This window comes from Phocoena sinus, chromosome 13 (genome assembly GCF_008692025.1).
Source record: "Phocoena sinus isolate mPhoSin1 chromosome 13, mPhoSin1.pri, whole genome shotgun sequence".
NCBI classification, from domain to species: Eukaryota; Metazoa; Chordata; class Mammalia; order Artiodactyla; family Phocoenidae; genus Phocoena; species Phocoena sinus.
In genome coordinates, this window is record NC_045775.1 from 62,615,363 (window position 1) to 62,628,929 (window position 13,567).

General features: G+C 48.0%; 1 protein-coding gene across 10 annotated transcripts in view; it reads right to left on the minus strand.

Annotated features, from left to right (window-relative positions):
• Positions 1-13,567, minus strand: part of SFXN5 (sideroflexin 5) — a 117,186-nt gene that overhangs the window by 23,418 nt on the left and 80,201 nt on the right. For 5 of the 10 annotated variants that reach the window (XR_004352736.1, XR_004352734.1, XR_004352735.1 and 2 more), the window contains 2 exons: positions 3,870-3,985; positions 1,797-1,882 (listed from right to left, as the gene is read on the minus strand). Coding sequence is in view for 5 of the 10 variants with exons in the window: in XM_032652426.1 (XP_032508317.1) it covers positions 1,797-1,882; positions 3,870-3,985 (202 nt within the window). In the remaining 5 variants the exon portion in view is untranslated. The other 5 variants (XM_032652431.1, XM_032652429.1, XM_032652428.1 and 2 more) reach the window with 5 other exon arrangements.

Consider the following 13,567-nt stretch of genomic DNA (forward strand, 5'->3'; position numbering starts at 1 on the left):
GCTGGACACAGGGCCCCTTCAGCAGGCCCAAGGAGAGAGCGTGCTTTGCTTCTGTTGGGTTGGGCTCTTCAAGGTCCACGCAACAGGGTCACACCTTGCCTAGAAAGCCCTCCCTTCCACCAAAATCCTGTCATACTCTCAGTGCCAGCTGCAGCCCCTTTCCTCTGGACCAGCCCTCCCCTCAAGGTCACCCTGACCCTGTTCCCACACTGCCAGGTCCCACCTGCAGCTGACCTTTGTGTGGGTCCTGCCCTTATCAAAACACAGGCTTTCTGAGGCCAGTTCCCCAAATCTGCCCCTCTCCTGTCTCCATGTGGGGTCGATTCCAAAGACAGGCGGATTACGTGCTGTGATCCAAAAATCCAAGAGGCAGCCAGTGTGGTAGGAAGAGCCCAGTTTTGCAGCCGTATTCCTGGGCCCTGCCTGGCTCTGCCATTTCCTAGTGTGTGACTGTAAGCAGATGATACAACCTCTCTTTGCCTTCCTTTCCTTGTCTGTAAAATGGGGACATCATGCTCACCTCTTTGCACTGTTGTGAAGGTTAAATGAGATCGTTCATTCATTCAACAAACACTGAACATCACTATGTGCTAGGAACTCTGCTAGATGCTGTGCAGGGCAGTAAACAAAGGAATTGACCTGCCTCCATGGAGACGACATTCTAATGAAGCAGACAGATAGCATATAACTAGATAAAGAATCTCAGCTATCGATAAGTGCTGTGAGTAAAAATAAGGCAGTGTAGTGGGGGAAGAAGTCCTGGTGGCTGTAATCTCGATGGGGTGGTCAGGGAGGGCCTCGTTGCGGAGATGGCATTTGGGGGGGACCCGGCTGGGAGAGGACTGGGATGCAGCCAATGCTTAGCTGTTAAGTGTTAGCGTTATTGTAATTTGTTTTGTGGGAATACGAAGGTCCCCAAATTGGGGAGAAGCCCCTGATCCAGAGCCCCAGAGGGAGTGCCCCCAAGCTCATCCACTGCCTTGAGGTGCCCCTCCCAGGCTGGGCTACCGGGAAGGAGGAAGCGATCACCTCTTCACTTTTATCTTCACCAGACCTCCAAGCCTTTGTTCATCTGGCTCCCCACACCTGGAACCCTTCCCTGCCCCTTGCCAGTCCTCCTAGATATTCCCCAACCCTCAGGGCCTGCCCAAACCAGCCCTGCTTCCTCCCTCCTCTCCTCAGCCTCTCCTTCCAGCAGCATTCCCGCCTTTGTGATTCAATTTCACACTCATTAATTAATAGAATCACTCCATCATTGTTCTTATTATTGTATCTCCTTATTTCTTTATAGTCAGGACAAATGTGTCCTCAGAACATCCCTCTGAGGGCGGCAGGGAGGTTAGTACAATTATTGTCTAAATGAAGAAACTGAGGCTCAGTGAGGTGGTGACTTGCCTCATGGCAGATGCCGGAAAGGGATGCGCTGGGCCCAAGTCTAGTCTTCCCACCATAGTCCTCAGACTCTCTTCACCACTGGTCCTGTGCTGTGCACTAATAGACCGCGTGCGTGCGCGCACACACACTCACACACACACACACACACACACACACACACACACACACACACAACCTAGAACCGCCAGCTCCAGGGCAGGGCCAGCCATGTCCATCGGGACATCCCTCCTAGAACTTAGCACAGGGTCCTGAGCAGCCAAAGTCCATTAATTCTCACAGGATGATTCCAGCAGCCCTGCCAGGGAGAGTTTGAACAAACCAGGAACCTTGCCCTGGGCCAGCAGGTCCCCCTTCCCCCACCCTCTCCGCCACGATGGCCTCTGTCCTGGGCCCCAACTCACTTCTCCAGCATGGACATGACGATCGGGGGTAGTACCAGGATGGGCATGGGGAGGACCACCCGCGTCAGCGCCGTCTCCAGCAGGGCCTGAGGGGCAAGCAGAGGCCGTGGTGAGCGGGGCGGGGGTGGGACAGCCTCGGGGCAGCAGCCCTGGAGCCCCTAGGTGTATGTACCACTGCTAAGCACATCTGGCTGAACGGAATAATTCATGGAATCCCTCACGAAGCCATATTCCAAACAACAGAAAAAAGCCACTCCCTCTTCCCATAGCAGATCCGCATCACCTGCCACATGTGGGGGAGTGGAGGCAACCCAGAAGCGGCCCCAACAAGGGGCCTGCGCCCAGGGAGGTGAACCGGGTGGCGGGGTACAGAGGCTGGGAGGAAACATATGGAGGACCTGAGATGTTCTAAAAACAAAGCAGGCACTGGAAGGGCCAGAACAAACAGCTGTGGCCTGCTGAGCCGCGTTGAGGCTCCTGGTGCCCAAGAAGAGGGATTCTGGGATTTACTTTCTTTTCCCTTAAAGACAAAGATTTGGAGGATCTTGCCATTTCCTGGCTCTGGATGAGAGTCTTTCTTAATGACAAGAGGTCAGCTTTGTAAGTGGGAAAAGCTTCTGCTGAATGTCTGCTGTCCCCATATGGGGTCTGCCTGGGGCCTTGCTCTAGGGGCTCCCTCAGGATTCCTGGGGGTGGGGGGCGGCTGGTCAAGGCACAGCTCAGTGGCAGTTCTGCACCTTGATGGTCATTGTGATGAGTTCCTTTAACCCCACGGACTCCCAGCCCTCAGAGAAGGCTCAAGGAATGCTTGTAACCCACGGGTCCCTGGAGTCCCAAATGGCAAGGGGCTGATATAGCCAGGAGAAGGGAAGCCCAGGGCTGCAGAAGAGCTTGGGGTTCCCTGCTGTTTGGACCACAAGGAGGAGTTATCACAGTTGGCCTCCCTCACAGCAAGTAGGGAAGAGGATAGAGCTGGATAGGAGGTTAGGGTGATGTAGGAAATTGAGGCCAAATCCCCTCTGATGATGGGCTCAGGGCTAAACATTTCTCCCAGGAACTTGGGTTCTGCATGACCAGCCTCAGGAAGGCCTGGGAGAGGTCCCTCCAGTCTTCTGAACAGGTGTGGGGATGACAGGGGGCCCAGAGCCTGTGCAGGAAGCAGAGGATGCGGTGTTGGCACTGGCACCCCTGAGCCCCTTGCCCCTCACAAGCCTTGGACAGACACACACTTTCCCTGAGATCAGTCAGTGGGGAGGGAAGGACCAGGATAAGAGAAGGGTCTTCCTACATCAGAGGCTTATGGAGAAGGCCTCAGTGACAGGGTGCGGTGGGGGGCCATGTGGGCGCTCATAAGGGACAGGGCTGGAGCAGAGGGGACCCAGCACTTGGAGGCCAGAGCAGGACAGGCCACTAACTGCCATTAGGATGAAGGCTGGAAAGCACAGAAAGATATACAAGTGGACAGGAATTTTTTTTTTTTTAATTACAATTGCTAGATGGGTGAGGCTGGTGAAACCAGAAGTGAAAGAGGGCCTTCTTGTAACAAAACATTCTTCTCCAAACCACGCCCGTGGCTTCCTGCAAGCCCCAAATCCCTCCGCCTCAACCGCACTCACTCCCTAGTGACCATCACCTGCAGAAGTGCTTATTAGCACACAACCACAAACCATCAGCTTCTATGCGTCCTCTTGTCACCCGGGAGGATATGAAAGGCCCTAGGCCCTAGGTCCTGGGGAAGGGAAAGAAAGCTCTGGGGGGGCCTCCTCTGCCCTTACCAAGTAAGAGGTCAGAGAAAGCACGTCCAGAGGGGCTGGGACAAGAGATGGGGATGTTTCCCAGTAGTGATGAGGCGACTGGAGAGAAGCAAGGGTGTCTGGTGGGCAGGTGTGGCTGGGGCCAGACCTGAGGCCTGGGGCTCAAACCAATGGGGGGTGGGGGTGGGAGTGGGGTGACGAGGAGAGCTCAAGAGGGCAAGGCAAGGGCGCTGAGGACACAAGCCCCTGGGGAATGAAAGTGTCTAGGGAAAACCGACCACAGCCTCCCTACCAGCCCCCAAGTCCCCAGAGGACCCACATGTCTGGCTGCGATCTTGGAGGAGCCCACGAGGTTGCCATCACCATCCAGGACGTCAATCCCCTCCTCCAGCTCCCCGTACCGCATCAGGACCACGTTGCAGATGTTGGCGCTGGCTGGAGAGAGAGGGTGGCAGGGAGCCGGCGTGAGGGGGGCGGATGGCATTCTACCCTGCGCAGGAGATCATTGGGCTCCACCCGCACCAAGCAACAAAGGTTTTGAATAAATGCCACGTCTGTTCAAACAGTGGGCGAAGGTGTGGTTCTGCTGCCTATCAGCCTGGTGAAGGATTTGGGGGCCCTTGGGAACCTGGAGAGCAAAGGTGGAAAATAACCAGTGTTAGGAAGGAAAGGGAAACTATTCAGGGCTTAGAGAGTGGCCAATGATCAAGGACGCTGCTTTCCTGTCCTCGGGCGCAGGCCCCACGGGCAGGCGAAGTGGATGCCCACCTGGGAGGGCTCTCGGGCTTGAAGACGCATCGCCCACACTGGTGCCTGATGCTCCACCATCAGCACCTCAGTCCCTTGGGCTGCCTTTCCGGGCATCCTCTTGAATTCCAGCCCCCCACGTTTAGCCCCTCGCTCCTCAGAATGAATCAAGTTCCCAGAGATTTGCTTCCCCGACAACAGGTGCCAGAGCAGGCAGGCACCTCAGTGCTAACCCGGCACCGCCCCCTCATCATATGGATGGAAAATTGAGGCTCAGAGATGGGGAGTGACTTATCTGAGGTCACACAACAAAGCGGGACAGAGCTGAAAGGCTACAGTGCCTCATCCTTCGGGTACCCAGGAGATGGAAGGGTTTGGGGCGGGGTGTGGTGGGGGTCAGGCACGGCTAAAGGCATACCTTCTACGTTCCTGCTCCACGTGCTTGGATTTCCTCCTTTGGCCATGCCTCCCCATGTCAGCTGAGATCACGGGGACCTGGGCTGAGGGGAGGGCTCCTGGCTCCTTAGTTCAGCACTGTGTGTCAGAGTTTGGGCGGCCACCCATCAGCTGGTGACTGGCACAGGGAGCCTCTTTCAGCTCCTCCCCCCCGGGATCCGCGTGGCTGGCCCTGGGCTCAGGGCCGGGTGTGGGTGCTGACCTCGCCTGAACTCCTCCGGCCCTGTTCCAGGATGGAAGTGGGGGGACTTGGGGGTGGTGGAAGGGTGGGGAGTTCGGGGGGTGACAAATTTGGAGCCTGCCTGCTCCACTCCTCCCCCAAAAGCGCCTTGCTGTGTTTAAAGTTTTAATTTTTGCTAATTAATGTCAATTAATTTTGTATAATGAGTGTTTAATTTTGGGGAGTGTGTGAGCCTGGGAGCGACTGCAGTTCTGGGCTGTGAACGCTGATTAGCATCAACACCTGCTGCTTCCCCACTCCCTCCAGTGGGGCGGGGGGACACCAGGGTTTGGGGAGCTGGAGGGCGGCAGGGCCTAGTGGGCAGGTGGAGGAGGACCACAGATGCTCCTGGTACCCAAGCCAACACTGGGGAGCAGAGCGGTCCAGGGCGCTTGCAGCTGGGGGACAGGATTCTGCAGGTGAGGGGTGGCTTGAGGCCCTGGGGGTCTCTGAGCCTCAATCTCCTGTTTCAGTCAAGTGGGGAGGTGGAATAAACAGAGAGGAAGACTGAGATACTCTGCAGTCTTTGGAGAAGAAAAGCAGGAGACCAAATACAGTTTCGAAATGTATTTACAGCACATATGCCATCTCTGAGTAGCTCGTGTTTCCACACGACACACAGGAGCAGTGGGAACCATGCACAGACCTTTTCGGCATCAGTTCCTCCTGTCTCCACAGCAGGCGTGCTCTCCTGTCTTACACAGGGGCTCTCAACCGGGGCCATCTTTATGAGACATTTGGCAATATTTGGAGACGTTTTTGATGATCACAACCTGAGGGACGGGGGGCTGCTACTGGCATCTAGTGTGATCTCTAGAGACCAAAGACGACTAAACATCCTACAATGCACAGGACAGCCCTCAGAACAAAGAATTTTCCAGCCCAACGTGTCAGTAGTGCTGACGTTGAAAAACCCTTGTCTTAACACACGTACAGACTGACAGTTAGGAAGGTGAATCTGAGGTAAAGGAAGAGAGAATGGGAGCCTGGGTTTCAGGCCAGCTGGGCTTAGGTTCCAGTCCTGACTCTGCACCTCCCCCTCCCCGCCCTCAGAGGTGAGCTCTTGACAGCCCCAGGGCCCCCAGAGTGGCCTTGGGAAGGGGCACCTGGCCTGGGTGTTAGTGACTCGCCCTCTAGTGGTGGCAGGAATGTACTACACCGATCGCACCCCTGGGACGGCCAGGCCCTCAGCACCCAGGAGACCCAATATTAGTCTCTCTTTGGAGAGAATATTGGGGTTTTCTGCCCTGAAAGGCATCAATCTCTGCCCTCTGAGAATCCTTTCCACCACCACCACCACCATTCCAGGAAAGGCAAGGCCACAGGAATGTAGTCCAGGGGAGGAGCAACTGCTTAAAGCCAGGAGCCAATAGCTGACTCTGCAAACCCCACCCCCTGCCCAGCTTCCCAAGGGTAAAAGGAGGGGCTGCATTTAGTGTCTCCACGGGATCTCTGGGTGCTGTCTGAGCTTACAGGATCTCCAGGTAGAGGGAAGCCAGGGGTGGCTGAGACATATCTAGCCTGACTGTGTGTGTGTGTGTGTGTGTGTGTGTGTGTGTGTGTATGTGATGGAGACAAAGACAGGAGAGAGCATGGTTTTCGAGGTGATGGAGCTGCCCCAGGCTCATGGTGGCATCTCGCCTGCTCTCTGAAATTTCCGAATGTGTGATGTGGCCTCAGAAGGACAGAACAGGCCTTTGGTTCAAACACAAAACAGGGGGCTTCCCTGGTGGCACAGTGGTTGAGAGTCCGCCTGCCGATGCAGGGGACACGGGTTCGTGCCCCGGTCTGGGAAGATCCCACATGCCGCGGAGCGGCTGGGCCTGTGAGCCATGGCCGCTGAGCCTGCGCGTCCAGAGCCTGTGCTCCGCAATGGGAGAGGCCACAACAGTGAGAGGCCTGCGTACCGCAAAAACAAAACAAAACAAAACACAAAACCACTTGAGATGAAAGACAAAGCATGAAAGGAAGTGAAAACCCAGCCTCCCTCCCCTCCTGGATGCTTTTGGGGATGACAATGTCCCATCTCATCTGAACTCCCTAGCTGGAAAGAAAGAGAAAACGCTGAAAGCCACCTCAGAAGATGACAACCCCAGGCTCCTCCCTTGGAACACCCACAGTTCTAACTGCTTACACAGACAACACATGCCCTGCAATCTCTTCTGTTGACTGTGTACAGTGGTTATCCATTTATTAAGCACTTGCTGTATGCATCGGTTGCTAGCCATCCCTGCCATTGAGCAATGAGAATGCCAGCCTGTTTTAGTGATTTCATTTCCATGATCTCTTCCAGAACTTTCAGTTCTGCTGTATTGCTTTCAAACCCTCCCAGGTCCTTCTCATCTCACTCCTGGACAGTCCAACTCCAGAGACATAGACACTGAGAGACTAAGTAAATGAAAAGAGAGAGAGAGACCAAACATGGGCTACGGGTCTCCTTTCTAGCACACCAGCAAGATCCAGTATTGACAATATCAGCAGGTTAATTAAGCAGTCTGTTAGTGATAATGTTAAGAAAGCTGGCACATTTTCAACTCAGATTGAGTTCAAGACTCAAGCATAACTGATGTTGGAGCAGTGATGCTAGGAGATGTCAGTGGATGAGAGAGAGAGAGAGAGAGAGAAGGAGAGAGGGAGAGAAAGAGAGAGACAGAGATTGCTTCATGCTGATGGCAAACTCAGTGTCAAGGCCTCAGGAAAATATGCTCTTGCCTGCTGCAGATGTTCTCATCAGACACATCATGATGCAAAATCATGCAGATTGTGAAGAGCTAATGAAGCACCTGTGTGAAAAATAAAGTGTGGGGGGGAAGAAAGAGCAGTAGATAGAAAGACAAGTGTGCAAGTAAGTTCTCAAAAATATGACTACAGGGGAGCTTACCCCTTGAACTAGCACCAGAACAGAGGCATAGATCAATGGAGTTAATAGTCCAGAAACACCCCCAGCTGTAGGGGAAATGAATTTTTGTTAATGCAGTTGTATCGACTTGCAGGGTAAGGGCCATTTAAATACGGGGTGGAGCAATGGGCTATTCATCTGGGAAAACCAAATACCATAACTCATCTGCTCTAAGAGGCATTTACGCATATTTTAACATTATAAAAATCACCATGTGCCTTACAATGCATGTTGCAGGGGGACCTTACCTGCTCTTCATCACAGCTCTCTGTGCATGGGTGAACTTAGCCACGTGTAGAGGTATCTGTTCATGCAACTGTCACCTCAGCTGCCCACAGCAATCCACACAGAATTTGAACTTAAACTTAGATTCCTAATTGTTGCCTAAAACATCTTTTTAAAACTTACACTATAATGGAGCATGGACACGAAAAGTTATTGTACATGCAGAAGATCGTCTGCCAGATACCAGGCAATGCAATTAAAGGCAGCAGAAATTGCCAAACCATAGATAGCTACCCTAAAGAAATGCTTGCCCATATGCACAAAGAGACATTTACAAGGATGTTAATTATAGCACTGTTTGTAACAGCAAATAATTAGAAACAACCTAAATGTCCACCATTAGGGAACTCACGTGGGAAGATCGCCAAAACAAAATTATGTGAACAAAGTTATTGAGTATGTACAGGATGATTTACTGAATGTAAAACCCCACAACCGGTACACACACGTGTGTGCATAAATCCTTGGGTAATGTTCTAGAAGGGTCACACCTCACCGAGTAATCTTCTTGGGGAAGAGAACCAAATTTGGGAATTAGGGTTATTGAAGAACTTCCCACTTTTTTTACCCTACATCTTTCTATACTGTTTGCATTTTTACAATGAGAATGTAACCATGCTTTACTTGTCTAAAAGTTGAAAAGAAATGCCAATCTTCTTGAAGTAGATCATAAAAATTTTAAAGTCAGGATGGGTTGGTGTGACCTATTCATGGGTCCTACACTTAGGCATCTGTTTCAGAAACTTCCTGAAGAAGCTGATTAACTTCAAGAATATTTTTTTCCTTCAAGTAAAGAATAAAATGAAACCACAAGTATAACGAAGTAGGAAATGAAAATAATACCAATAATCTTTCATATGTTTTGAAATTATACTGTCAATTTAAAAGGGGCTAAAACAGTCAAAATTATAGGCAGAGATTACGAAAAGCAGTGATGGCCATGATGCTGTGTTTAACAATCAATGTCCAAAAGAGAATTGTAAAATGTGAAAAAGGCTGAGATTCAGAATCTGTGGTATTGAAAAAAGTGACTTGGAGTGAATGTGTAGTGAACATTTGTTTATTCCTTCAAATGAATGTGAAATATAGTCCTCTCCTCTTCTGAAAGGTTATTACATTAATGCCTCATAACTGAGGTATCTTAGAATTGAGAAACATGGCATTTGATACCTATTTATGAACAATATTATAAGAAATGGGAAGCTTTAAAAATATATTTATTATATATGACAAAGGGCTACAAATATTAATCTATGGAGGGTCATGGTGACTGACTCCCAATAGCTATTCTACCCCCAAAAGATTAGTCTAAACTAACTATAATAACCCCTCCCTTGCCAGTGATTGATTTAGGAAGGGACATGTAACTGATCCTAGCCAGTGAGGGATGTCTGCAGGACTTCTGGGAAAAGTCTCCTCCCACTTAAGCAGAGGTGGCAGGCAGAGCCTCCTCTCCTCTGGGCAGTGGTGGGTTTTGATCTGATGTTTGGAATTGAGGCTGCCATCTTACAACCATGAAGGGAGCAAGCCTGAAGATGAAGCCCCTGGCAGAGCATAGAGATGGAAGGAATGGCCCTGGATGCCTCACTGGAGACTTGACCTCTGTAAAGTAATAAGAGAGGCTTTATTATTTAAGCCAGTTTGAGTTGAGGGTTTCTGTTACTTTCAGCCAAAAACAATCATAAAATGCATAAAGAGTTTTAACAATTATTAAGAAAAAGATATAGTGATCAACAGACTTAGAGAACGAACTTATGGCTACCGGGGGGAAGGATGGGGGAAGGGATAGATTGGGAGTTTGGAGTTGACATGTATACACTGCTATATTTAAAATAGATAACCAACACCATTGTAAAGCAATTATACTCCAATAAAGATGTTAAAAAATAAAATTAAAAAATTAAATAGATAACCAACAAGGACCTACTGTATAACACAGGGAACTCTGTTCAATATTCTGTAATAACCTAAATGGGAAAAGAACTTGAAATAGAATAGATACATGTATATGTATAACTGAATCACTATGCTGTACACCTGAAACTAACACAACATTGTCAATCAACTATACTCCAATATAGAACAAAAATTAAAGAAAAAGATACAGTGATCAAACTCACCAAAAAATATTCAAGTAAAAATTCATAAAAGAAATATTTTTAAATATTCTAAAAATCAATGAACATGAACGTATTAATAGTCAAAGACTGATATTTGAATCTAAGAAAAAAAATCAATCTGCAGGAGTTCTTTATATGTTTTGGAGACTAATCCTTATTGGTTTAATGGTTTACAAATAGCGTGTGGCTTGTTTTCTCACTGTTAGTGGTGTCTTCTGTCATACAGTTTAATATACATATATTATCAAATAAGCAATCCTTTCCTCTCTGGTATATACTTTTTTTGTCATCTATCCCGGGACTTCCCTGGTGGTCCAGTGGGTAAGACTCTGTACTGCCAGTGCAGGAGGCCTGGATTTGATCCCTGGTATGCCACAAATAAGAGTCCACATGCCGCACTAAGAAGTCCACATGCTGCAACTAAAGATCCTGCCTGCCGCAATGAAGATTCCACATGCCACAGTTAAGACCCGGCGCAGCCTAAATAAATAAATAAATAAATAATTTAAAAAAAGAAACTCTATGTTTCTACTCCAGTGTTCATCTATATTTCCTTCTAGAAGCTTTGACATTTTACTTTACACATTTAGGTCTTCAATCTATCTGGAATTTGTTTTTGTGGATGGTATGAAAAGGAATCTATTCTCTCTCTCTCTCTTCTATTTGGAAACCCAATGCCCAACAAAGTTAAGAAAAGATTCTCAACCATACTGGGAACTGGAAAATGCCAATTAAAAGGAGAAAAGAACCATTTCAGATAGACAAAAATTTTTTAAAGATTGATAATACCAAATGTTGAAGAGGATGTAGGGAAACAAAAATCCAAACCTTGCAGGCAGAGTAAAAGCCAGTATCCTCATTTGGTAAAGGTAGAGATGGACATTCCAATTGACATGGTCACTCCACTTCTAGGTACAGACCCTAGACTGTTGATTCTCAACACTGGCTGTACAACTGGAACCACATCTGAGGTAGGACCCAGATGTCTGCATTTCTTTTTAAAGCTCCCCAGGTGGTTGTTTGAAAACCTCTGGCCTGGAGAAGCTCCTACTCATGTGCACATGGACATGTGTATAAGGCTGTCTGGTGCAGTACTACGTATAATAGTGAGAAACTGGAAACAACCTAGATGTCCCCAGTTAGTCTGTGGAAGACTCACGCAGCCTACAGCAGCTGAGATGAATGCATATGTATTAACACACATAAATCTCAAAACTACAATGACGAACAAGTTTTAAAAGGATATGCACAACACAACACAGTTAATGTAAACTTAACACACAAACAGTACAATTTCTGGTTTATGGTATATACACATAATATACAATATAAAAACACAAATGGGGAAGATGCAAGTCAACAGCCTTCCTCAAGAGAGAAGGAGGAAACCAGAATCAAAAAGGCAGAGGGCAAAGAAGGCTTTGGGTACATCTAATAATTTATTCTCTATTTTCTATAATATTCCATGTGTTTGAAATAATATTTCATAATCTTTAGAAAACAGCCACAGAATGAGTTACTGTGGCTGTTAAAAGGATAAGTTGGGATTTTATGACTGTCATGGAAAGACATCCAAAATTTACTGTGAGCTTAAAAAGTGATTTACAAACAGTATACACAGTATGATCTCATTTGTATTAGATATATATTTATATAGGCATATTTATATTATAGATAGATACAATAACTAGGCAGAGATTTCTACACTTTTAGATGTTTATTTGAATTTGGAGGGTTATATACAAACTAATCTCTGGGGAGAGGAGGGCGATTGTTTAACTTATATCACAATCATGTATTATCAGAAAAAAAATAGAATGATTTTTATTAAACAAAAACAAAAACACTCTAGTGGACCCCAGGAGACCTGAGCTCCCACCTTGCCTCCAGGTTGACATTGAACAAAGTTCTCCAGACTCCACTTCCTCCTCTCTCTTTTATTTGTAGGTAACAAGTACATCGATAAACAATCCAAATCACATAAAAGGGTAAATAATAAAAAGTAAGGTTAAGATTGGGCTTCCCTGGTGGCGCAGGGGTTAAGAATCCGCCTGCCTAATGCAGGGGAAACGGGTTCGAGCCCTGGTCCAGGAAGATCCCACATGCCTCTGAGCAACTAAGCCATGCACCACAACTACTGAGCCTGCGCTCTAGAGCCGCGAGCCACAACTACTGAAGCCCGCGCACCTGGAGCCCGTGCTTTGCAACAAAAGAAGCCACAGCAATGAGAAGTCCACGCACTGCAACAAAGAGTAGCCCCGCTCACTGCAACTAGAGAAAGCCCACGCGCAGCAACGAAGACCCAATGCAGCCAAAAATAATAAATAAAATAAATAAATTTATTAAAAAAAAAGTCTCCTTCCAATTTAGTTTCACTCCCCTTCCCTGAGGCAACCACTCTAGCCAGATTCTCATGTCCCTGCCAGACACAGTCTATGTATTTACAAGCTGACATGTATGTACATCATCACCTTACAGACACACACACACACACACACACACACACACACACTCGAATCGCACCAGAACTATATAGCCCTCTGTCTTTAGGGATGTGACGGTTATCAGATGGGATGTACACCTTAATATTTCCTTGATTTCATGATGTTCTCCACCATTCTGCCTGAGAGGCAGTGCTATATGGCACAGATTTTCTTTCAAATAGCTTGAGAATTTGGGGGGAGTTTCACAACCTATACTGAAGTGTCACAAACTCAGGACTGGGAATTTCTGGATTGAAAAATCAGCCTGTAGATTTAGGTATAGGCTGACTCTGAAGTTAGGGATCTCCGAATAAAAGATTCCTGCTAACACATTCACCTTCTGAAAAGCACCCTTTTATCACAGCTACTCCCTAGCTGGAGATTCTTCAATGGTCCCCCATTAATCATAAGCTAAAGCTCCAACTCTCAGCTGGTATTCAAGGCCCCAACATGCCCTTTCCCCTCCCCTTTCCCCAGCAGGCCTGGCCCACCCCAACCAGGCCTGCTCCTTCCACATTTATAACCCCTCCTCCCCTGCCTCGTGCTTCTCCACCTCCTCTGACTCTGGACTTCTCTGCCTTCTGTATTTCAGGAATTATAAGATATCTGAATTGGAAGGCCATTCATTCAGTAAGCATTCTCTGAGCACCTACTATGTATATGCCAGGTCCTGGGCAAGCTGCCCAGAACAGGTGAGTTGCTCACACATAAGTGCCCTTCTCAGATTTTTGGACCAGGCTACTACTCAGACACTTCCCTAACCCAGGGGTCAGGCAGCTCATTCCATTCACAGACGGTCAGTTTTTC